At 39.0% G+C, this 10,598-nt stretch overlaps 1 protein-coding gene across 1 annotated transcript in view; it reads left to right on the forward strand.

Annotated features, from left to right (window-relative positions):
* Positions 1-9,397, forward strand: part of ZCCHC4 (zinc finger, CCHC domain containing 4) — a gene marked incomplete at its 5' end in the record, with an annotated part of 11,791 nt that extends 2,394 nt beyond the window's left edge. The window contains 10 exons of the mRNA XM_008945118.1: positions 1-212; positions 700-780; positions 1,093-1,165; positions 2,747-2,897; positions 3,786-3,886; positions 6,288-6,409; positions 7,034-7,109; positions 7,607-7,658; positions 8,431-8,575; positions 9,158-9,397. The exon at positions 1-212 is cut by the window's left edge and continues 85 nt beyond it. Of these exons, the coding sequence (XP_008943366.1) occupies positions 1-212; positions 700-780; positions 1,093-1,165; positions 2,747-2,897; positions 3,786-3,886; positions 6,288-6,409; positions 7,034-7,109; positions 7,607-7,658; positions 8,431-8,575; positions 9,158-9,302 (1,158 nt within the window). The remainder of the gene's footprint in view (positions 213-699; positions 781-1,092; positions 1,166-2,746; positions 2,898-3,785; positions 3,887-6,287; positions 6,410-7,033; positions 7,110-7,606; positions 7,659-8,430; positions 8,576-9,157) is intronic.
* Positions 9,398-10,598: the final 1,201 nt, after the last annotated feature.

The following is a 10,598-nucleotide window of genomic DNA, read 5'->3' on the forward strand; positions in this document are numbered from 1 at the left end:
CTATTGCCAGCCGAATGGGAAAACCACTCGGGTCACCAGTTCCTGTGCGGAATCTCCACTGCCCAGTTACAAACCCCCAGTCAACTTCTGTATCCACTGGAGAATAAAAAAACAAATGCACAGTATTTATTTACAGACAGAAGTTGCCAGTTCCTGTTGGATCTAATTATTGATTTAGGATTCAGGCGAGTGCTCTCTGTTGGAACACCCAGGTATGTTGGTGAGAATTGTTACACTTGCAAATAATACTTCTGCCTCAAAACTGTGCAGCTTGCTAATATTTAAATAATTAAGGATTCTCCTAGAATCTCACTAAAGCATCTCACTATGCTTTAATTGGTTGGGATTATCATCTAGTGGGGTCTTGTTCTGATCTCGTAAGATACAGGAGACAATGACACAGGCACAGTGTAAATGTCCTGCTTTGTTTCTTACAGAAGTAACAATACGGTTATTGGCTTACATTTGGGGTTTTTGTGTTGATGGTGATCCAGTAGGCTCCACTGACTTTTCATCTCTGAAGACTAATATATTTTTCTAACTTTGAATATTAGCCAAGTGGAATCATCCAAATTCGGATTACTCTGCTTTCTCTATCTGCTTTTAGGTTTAGTAAAGTACCAGGCATTCTTGTCTTGCAAGATAATTTCTGAAGCCAATGATCATGTGTTAAATTTCTTTGCTCCAATTGTACTGCAGGCTTCATGAAATGATCCAGTCAAAAGTATCACAAGAGGAAGATTTCAGGGTTAGAAGCCTTCTGCTAGATATTGATTTCAGGTAGGTTTTACCAAACATTTATCTGTCTGAAGAGTATAGACAAAGATTATGTTCTTACTGTGTTAGATGATAAATTGGTTGTTGTTTTACCTTTCCTGTCTCTGCATCTCTGTTCCTGCAAATGTATACAAATGATATCCAGTTGATGAGAAACATAATTATACTTAATAATTCCCAATATTGGTATATGTTGTTAGTAATCAGAACCCAAAGATGTGTTTTTCTTAAGGCTTTGTTTTCACTCTAAACGCCACTTAGGGCAGTCAAGAAGCTGTTTATATTTTTCTACTACTATTAAAACTTATTTTACAGGTATTCACAGTTTTACACAGAGGATGAATTCTGCCACTACAACATGTTTAATCATTATTTTTTTGGTGGAGAGGTAAGGCCAAGTATTTATTGAGTGCTTTGTAAATAAGTACATGTTGTTGATGGAGAATTTTGTAAGAAAGTCACAGCTAGGCTACTAAAAAAACTGCTGTCATGGGATAAAACTGGTCAACAGTACTGGAAATCAAAGAATAACAGTGCTTCTGCCTCTCTCCCACTTGATTCAAAGATAAAGTTGCCAACTAAATTTATACTAACTAATATTACCTACACACTTGGTAACTGTTCCTTTTATTAAAATGACAGTTTGATGTGAGTTGTTGCCTTCTGTAAGTATTCGTTAGCACTATTCTTCTGTTGCTGCAACAGAATTAATGGTTTAATTTCCAGGCTTCACAAGCCAAATGGAATTTGTTCATTCAAGCCGTTGGACTTGTTGACTGGTACATGAGGTGGGAGGGGAGAGGAGGTTTTTCTGCTTTATCCCAGTCAGGTGAGGTGGGAAGGTTAACCTTGTTGTCATAAAATGAGGCTGAATTAGTGTAATGGTTAAAGAAAATGTTGAATTTCTCGTTTCTTTTAAGTGCTTAATTTAGAGTTGGGAAGCCTGCAGCTTCAGTAGGACGTTTACTGTAGTTCTGTACAGAGAGTCACTGTGTAATTCAATTCCAAACATTAATTTCAAACGTTTATCCCAATAGTATGCTCACTCTTTGCTCTTCCTCTGCCATTATTAGTAATCCAACATTGATTTGCATAAACATGTTTATTGCAGTATCTTTCACACTATGTAATTAATTTTCAATTTTTTTTTCCTATGCTACAGGCTAATTTTGAATGGGATCTTCAAAATTTTTAAAAGAATTTTCTAGAGTGAAATGGGAGGCTGAATTAGCTTTGAATACTTTTAATCTGTTACTGTAAGTTTTTTGTTTTCAATTAAAAGGCTCCATCTGCCTTATAACCACTGCAGTGTTCTTTTCAAGCTGTGCAGAGGTGACGCGACCTGTAGTGAGGCTGTATCGCCGTGTAGTGACAGGCTGAACTGCAGGACTTTTCAATGCATGTTGGTGTTAAAAAAGGAGCTTTTAGAATGCAACAGAATTTAAGTAGTAGATGAGAGAATGCTGCAGAATGGCAGTGGATGCACAGCTTTTTACATTGCTTTTAATCATAGAGCCCAGATTGGATTGCTAAAATTTGAACACAGTGTATTTTTATAAACAGTATGGGTTGAGTTGGTTATCAGCAGACTGCATTTTTTCCCCATTACTGTGTTAATGCTTTACAGAATAAAACTCAAGTTAAAGGGCATGAGTAAAATGCATTTTGGGCCTAAATTTTGCCTTCTTGCTATGAGTAACATCTTTTTTCCAAGTTGAATTTAGTAACCTTGGGAAGAAAGCTGTCTTAGGAAGCTTGACCTGCACCTGCCTGTGATAGATTATTTCTAACTGAGCAGGGCACTTTTTTTCACTGCTTCACATGAAGAAATGTACCTCCTCAAGAGAAAATAACTTTTATCTTCAAAGCTGAAATTTCTAGAATAATCATTTTATTGACAAAGACAGACAGTGGTTTTTTTACGTTCCTTGAGTCTGTATTTGTGGAAATTAACCTCCATTTCTCACAGGCTGCACATGAAACCTGTAGAAAATTCTTGCATCAAGACAATGGTGAAAGAGTCATTATGGTAACTGATCCCCCATTTGGAGGTTTAGTGGAAGCACTGGCTTTTAGTTTTAAAAAACTGATGGCAATGTGGAGTGAGACAGAAAAAGAAGGTATGTGTTACAATTAGATAGGGGAGTTGAGCTGTAGCATCACTGTAAGAGAAAGTACCTATTTAAAAGTCTGATTCTTGCTACTCAGATGAATGTGATCATAGAATCATAGAATCATAGGGGTTGGAAGGCACCTCGAAAGATCATCTCGTCCACCCCCCCTGCCAGAGCAGGGTCACCCAGAGTACATCACACAGGAAGGCGTCCAGGCGGGTTTTGAATGTCTCCAGTGAAGGAGACTCCACAACCTCTCTGGGCAGCCTGTTCCAGTGCTCCGTCACCCTCACAGTAAAAAAATTTTTCCTGATATTCAACTTGAACCTCCTATGCTCCAATTTGCACCCATTACCCCTTGTCCTATCGTAGGTCATCACTGATAAAAGCTTAATTCCATCTTCCTGACACTCACCCTTTACATATTTGTAAACATTGATGAGATCACCCCTCAGTCTCCTTTTCTCCAGGCTAAAGAGACACACACTCATGTTATAATTTCTAAAGATTAACTATGATATATGTAATATACTCTGTGGATACTTTTAGTTTAATAATGCTTAATTCTCTAAACCTCTCTTAAAAATGTTTACAATTCTTTTTACAAGTCTACTTTGCAATTAAAATTGAATTTAAAGGTAGAGAAGAATAAGGTGTAAAACTAGTACCATTTCTTACTAGTCTAGGTGGGTGACTAGAGTTGTTAGCTAAGTGAAGTTTACAGCTCCATGTATATAAAATATGACAGAACTTTCTGTCACCCAGATAAACTAGTTCTTACACCCAGCATGACAAACATATACGTGTTTATGTATTCAGAATGTTTACTGTAAATTTTTTGTGCTTCGTGTATCTTGTTTTTCTTTATGTACATCTAACTCTTTTCATGACTAGGTCGTAACAGCCAAGAGATGCCCATGGTGTGGATATTTCCGTACTTCTTTGAGTCTCGTATTCTTGAATTTTTCCCAAGCTTCAGTATGATGGATTACCAGGTATGGCTGAACCCGGTGAATCTGCTAAATTTCAGTCAAGTGCTATGTGATACTTTCAGTCGTGTGCAATATGAACGAAAGCAGCTATAGTGGTGGCACCGGTCTGTAGGTGGGCTGCTGCCTTGGACTTTAATTTTGACTGCTTTGGAGGTACTGCAGACCTGTGGTGCTCATCATGGGAAGCCCAGGTTCTGTACTGGTATTAGTCTGTATACCTCTCATAACTTTGTCATGCTCCTACAGCTTATGATGTACCTTTAACTCATCTGTCCATGAACTCATTGCTTCTGCCAGGTTTTCAGTGTGACAGAATTGGCACTAATTTTGACAGGTGCATATTGCAGAGCTGAGAGGTAACTTGAAGAGTGTTTCATTTTTCCTGGATGGTGAAATGTTGATAGCTTGGTGGGTAATGCCCAGCCTTGGTCATAAAAAAAAAAATTAATTAAGATATTTCATATCTAAAACTAGTGTAACCAGGGTAGAATTATGACAGTGGAAATTTTTACAATTATGTATAAATGAAGTTGTCAGTGATAAAGCAATAATCTGGCATCAGCTTCTCCAGTACTGCAACCATTCTCTAAGTTGCTTAAGAATGCATTTGTCAGTGACTTCTGAGAGTTGGATCATGGGTATTCATTATGATAAAGTTTTATTTTCTTACATAACGACTGCATAAAGTTTGATGTGGGTGTGCTGAACCACATATTTGTATCTTGAAATCATACAATCATACAGCTGTTTTTGTTTGAAGAGGCTTTGAAAATCATCAAGTCTGACTGTTAACGCTGCACTGCCAGGTCACCACTAAACAGTGCCACTAAGTGCCACATCTACATGTCTTCTTAATAACTCCAGGGATGGTGTCTCCACTACCTCCCTGAGCAGCTTGTTCCAGTATTTGACAACCCTTTCAGGGAAGAAATTTTTCCTATTATCCAACCTAACCTTCCCCTGGCACAACTTGAGGCCAATTCCTCTTTTTCTATTGCTTGTTACTTGTGAGTACAGACAAATCCCCACCTGGCTACAGCCTCCTTTCAGATAGTGGTAGAGAGTGATAAAGTCTCCCATCAGCCTTCTGTTCTCCAGGTTAAACAAGCCCAGCTCCCTCAGCCACTCCTCATAAGACTCATGCTGTAGACCCTTCACCAGCTTTGTTGCCTTCCTTTGGACAAGCTCCAGCACCTCAATGTCTGTCTTGTAGTGAGGTGCCCAAAACTGAACACAGTATTTCAGGTGTGGCCTCACCAGTGCCCATCCTGCTGGTTATGCTATTTTTGATACAGGCCAGGATGCCATTGGCCTTCTTGGCCACCTGGGCACGCTGCTGGCTCATGTCCTGCTGGCTGTTCACCAGCACCCCCAGGTCCTTTTCCACCAGGCACTTTCCAGCCACTCTTCCCCAAGCCTGGAGCGTTGCCTGGGGTTGTTGTGACCCAAGTGCGAGACCTGCCACTTGGCCTTGTTAAAACTTATACAGCTGACCTCAGCCCATTGCTCCAGCCTGTCCTGGTCCCTCTCTAGAGCCTCCATACCTTCAAGCAGATCAATATAGCCACCTAACTTGTCATTGTCTGCAGACTCATTGAGGGTGCCCTTGATCCCCTTGTCCAGATCATTGACAGAGACCTAAAACAGAAATGGCCCCAAAACTGAACCCTGAGGGACACTGTTCGTGACTGGCCACCAGCTGGATTTAACTCTGTCCACCACAACTCTTTGGGTTTGGGCATCGAGCCAGTTTTTAAGCCAGCAAAGAGTCCACCTGTCTAGGCCATGAGCAGCCACTTTCTCCGGGAGAATGGTTCAGGAAACACCATTGGAGTGGAAGTCTTTTAGTGCAGAAATTTGTGGAAGAAAATTGGAAGCTCATACTAGGCTAGCCTCTGCATTACTGCTAGTGTTCAGAGATGAGAATCTTTGTGGCAAGACTGGGAAGGCAGTGCTGGAAAAAACAGTGCTGATTTGACTTGCAACTTCGTAATTATTCTAAGATAGGTTAAGATAAACATAAACAGCTCTTCTACTGCCAAACAGACTCAAGGGTATAATTCCATTTTTTTTTTAATGCGTTGCTCTTCTGTCAAGCAACTGCAATGTTATCTTGGATAACCCATGCAAAAAAGCAAAAAGGGAGGAGCAAATTCGGATTACTCTGGTATTGGGCATTTAGTTTCTTGAGTCTGACGTGATCTTACGGTTGCACAAATTTAAAAATAAATGAGACAAAAATTCTTCCTGTAGAATTTGTAACGTGACTTGGGGTTACAGTCTTCTATGGACAAATGAAATGAAAATTTCCTAAGGCACATATGAAGATAATAAATATATAAATAGTTCTGCCTGTGCTTAGCATTCAGTTTAAAACTCCTTTTCTATGGTTTTATTTTTCTAGGTAGACTATGATAATCATGCGCTTTATAAACATGGCAAGACAGGTCGTAGACAGTCCCCTGTCCGTATGTTCACGAACCTCACCCCAAGTATGATTGTGCTTCCTGTGGAAGAGGGTTATAGGTAAGATGTGTTAATGCTCAAGTAACTGAAAGAGTCTGTTTGTTCTTGATTAGGGCGTCAAGTCTCTTAAGGACTTTGGGATGGTGCTGTTCAGTGTTGTCACACCTAACTTTCGGATGCCAGGCTCAGGGGTACATCTCTCAGTCTTGCTCTGAGGTTGCATGTTCTGTGAGCAGTGTGTAGGAGAGCTGGGCACCTAAAAAGAGGTTTACATTTTCCAGTGTGGAACGATGAGGATCTTCAGCTTGTCTCTAGGAGAAGTTGTGTGCACCTGCAAAAGACATTTACAGCAATGCCTGATAATCAGCTTGATTGAGACAGCAGTTAATAAAATGAACACTAAGAGAAGCGTCAAGGAAAAAGGAATGGATTTGGATTAATTTGCTGCTGGTATTGTTGCTAATTTTAATTCAGGCATCTGAATTTTACTGTTAGAACATAATGTATCTAAATATGGTGAGGCTCTGGGCCTAAGTGGTGATTTTCCGCATCAAAACCATCATCTTCTTTGATTTAGCAAAGTGATTTTGCAATCCTTCTATTTATTGTTGAGCTTGTATAAAGTTAATTTGTATTGCTTTGTGAGCAAATAGCAGACCAATACATTTCAAATTTTTTTTGCAGGTTTTGCACTATATGTCAGCGGTATGTTAGTTCTGGTAACCAGCACTGTGAGATTTGCAATTCATGTACTTCAAAGGTAAGTGTTGTGACTTCTTTCTGGGTGGCAGTTTTAGCAGTAGTCAAATAATAACTTCTGTCATGCTCGCTGTAGTAAAATCCTATTCTGTTAGAGATTTCCTTGGGAAACCTCAAACAATTCAGTTTTGTAGACTTCCTGTTAGCTTCATAGGACATCATTCATAACCCACTGGGAATTAAATTTCTCGTTCCCCAGTTCCTTAGTGTTGGAAAGAGGACAGGTAAAGCTTGCTACTCGCCACTTAGACAGTACCTTATTCCCCAGTGGTCTGTTGGCAGACACGTTTCTTATCCTGTTTCAGAAGTTGTAGAACTTGCTGATTTCAACACACAGCCGTTTTGCTGCAGATTCTCAGGGCTGTTGTTTCTGAGTTAAAGTTCTTCCTACAGAGGACCTGTTTCTGTAAATAACAGGGACTGTACGTCAGTAGTTCAGTTTTAAAATAGAATCTGTATTTTTTTATAACAAGCAATGCATTTATTAATCTTTTGTAGGATGGTAGACGATGGAAACACTGTGTTCTCTGCAAAAAATGTGTAAAGCCATGTAAGTACAGAAAAATACTTCTCAAAATAAAACTACACTTATTGTTTAAAGGTATAGTCCAAAGAATCTGAGATTACAAACCAGATGAGAAAATACTCTGTGAAAGAAATAAAATGTAATCACTCAGAAAACATTGAATAAAGGAGAAATCACAATTTCACACAAGTTGCTGTTTGATAACTTGAGCATATTTGCACTGTGTGGAAATGCAATAAATTCTTCTCAGGTCATGCTAAATCACATTTATATTTTTCTGGGAAAATGTAAATACCTTGATTTGTCATATAACTGTTCCCTGATTTTGTAAACTTTTTCATTAGAATTTCGTAAACAAATAGGCAATTTACTAAAATGTTTGAGAGGACATTATCAAACTATGTTTCATACACAAATGCAGTTGTATTTATAGCTGTGTTGAAATAGCTGAAGCAGTCATTTTTGTTACTAATACAGAAATAGCGATTTGTAAATCCATTTTAAAATCTGGAGTATTTTTCATGTTAAGATCACTATATGTGATCTTTTATAGTTCGTCAGTAGTTCTGCTGGTGAAATAATTCAGTTATATTAAAATAGCTACACAGTGTATCTAATGAAGAATTACCTGGCTGGTATATGAAATGTGGTAAGGGACCAGAAACCAACTACATCCATCTCTGTACAACTAAAACAAAATCAAAAACCTGGTAATACAGCCTGTCTTTAAAGCTTAGTCTCAGAATGATCATTCTAGACCTTTTCGGGATCATAAACCACACTACTTATTTTGCAGCTTGGTTCCACTGTAACAACTGTAAGTGCTGTGCTCTTCAAAGCCATGTGTGTGAGAAGACTGACGCTGGCTGTTTTGTCTGTGGCAAGGCAGGTCACAAACGCAGTACCTGTCCCAGCCTCTCCCACACCACAACACCTTGCCAGTAAGCCTGATATTGCATTACTATAATAAAAGATGTGTTATTTCTTTTTGCTGGTTTATTGCAGAAGGTAACTTAGGTTTCTTTTTCTAATAAAAACATGTATGTTTTGTTAAAATTATTCAATGATCTGTGTTATGAGGAAGGTCCTTTGTCAGAGACAGGAAAAAATCCACTTGCTAGTTATATTTAGGTCCTGTATTATTTGCAGGAGTCTTAATGGTGTTGTTAAACTTCACGTACTTTCTTCCGAGCCTTTCTATTATATATTCATGCATTATGCATTGAGCATAAAAGTCTGTGTGTGCTTTGTGAGTGGCATTTCTTAATTTTTTTACATCCTTTTAAAGGATGAATAAGTACATAAATGAAAAATAATGGCAGTAAAGTGGACAAACAGTTTTAGGAAGATTAAATGTTTGATTGAATCTCTGTTAATCAAACAATTGGATGTTCCATGTACGTTTTGTGACAGTACTTCTAAGTTCTTACACTTCCTTGGACGGATTATTTAAAACACCAGTAAACACAGAAATGAATTCTCCATTTTATTCTAATCCGTATGTTCCCTTTCTTGCTCTGCAGAGCTGACCAAAAGCGAAGGCAGAAAACTATGAAGAGGATAAAGATGGGGATCTGTAAAAGATCAGCTCTGAAGTATGCCATATTCTCAAAGAAGAAAGTGAAGAATAAGAAAAAAAAAGACATGACTTTGCCTGCTGATACATAGTTATTAATTTATTTTTTTAAGTGACCAACCTTTGATTCCTTTTTTTTAATAAGTACTACTGTTAACATCTGAAATAAAACCTGACTGAATTAAAAGTTACGATCTTATTATACATCATTACCGGCACAAAAAAAGGCCAAGTAAACCACACACTTACCATGCATAAGGTAACAATTTTGTGTGTTTAGGATTAGCTGTTTGTCTGATGTAGTGGAAACCTGAAGTTAAGGGAGGAGTACTGCTGAGAAGTGAGGTGCTGGTGGATACCATGGTTTTATGGTAAGGACTGGGGGATGTGAGGCAGGGGAGGAGGTAAGGTTAGGTGATAGCATGGCACAGATCTAGGAATCCAAGCTCTGTTAGTTCCAGTCCTCTCACAGTATGGTTTTGGGCTTTTTTTAGTTTTCGCTCCAAACAGAAAAAATCCCAAGAACAAAAAAATACGTACTTCAGAAGCTTAACAAAAAGCTTAAAAAGTGATCTTGTGAAGTATGTTGAAATTTGTTTTTAAACAACTTCCACAAGTTCAATTAAAGAAATCATTATTTCTAATATTTTGGATTGGCACTGCGGACAGGGGAGGGTTATATTGCAAGAATGATCAGAGTGTTGGTGCAGCATATAGCATAAAGCATAGTCGGTGTAAGCATAAAACAAAGGTTTTTATTGTAGTAAGAGGCGATGACCCTTCTGTGTTTTACAGTTAAAAGTGTTGTCGCAGATAGTTTTTTTTTTTTTTACCCAGTGTGTAAAGGGCTGAACCACACACAGGGTCCAGGTATTTATTACAGGCTTGCACAGAGCCAGGAGCTGGGTGATATTCCACAAAGCCAGCTCAGCTCTGTACACAAACTGTGGTTTACTTGCACCATTACGTGATTAGCTGAAACCCACCCAATTTTACACTTACTGGTTAGTAATTAATACCAAATTTGTTACTGGCTAGTGCAGCTTAAGTCAGCCCACGTGTGCCTTGGGGCGGGGGCTGAGGCTTCTTGGTCCCTAATGGAGCCGGTGTCCGATGCCCCCCTGTTGCCCTTTCCCCATTCCGCTTTTCGGCCGAGGCCGGTTCCTCCCGAGGCTGCCGATCTTGTGGCCTTCGTTGAAACGGGACGTTCTGCGTTAGTTTCTCTTTGTCTCCTGGGCTTTAGTGGTCGAAAGAGAATCGTCATACCTAACCCAAGTTTCTAAAATTAGTAACTATTTACGCTATTTATCATTGTCTTGTCAATTTTTCAGACATTTCGGACATCAGCCCCGCTTAGCGGTGCAGGTAGGCGAGGCGGGGCTTCCCCC

The sequence above is a fragment of the Merops nubicus genome, unplaced genomic scaffold, assembly GCF_000691845.1.
Source record: "Merops nubicus isolate BGI_N331 unplaced genomic scaffold, ASM69184v1 scaffold8338, whole genome shotgun sequence".
Lineage (NCBI taxonomy): Eukaryota > Metazoa > Chordata > Aves > Coraciiformes > Meropidae > Merops > Merops nubicus.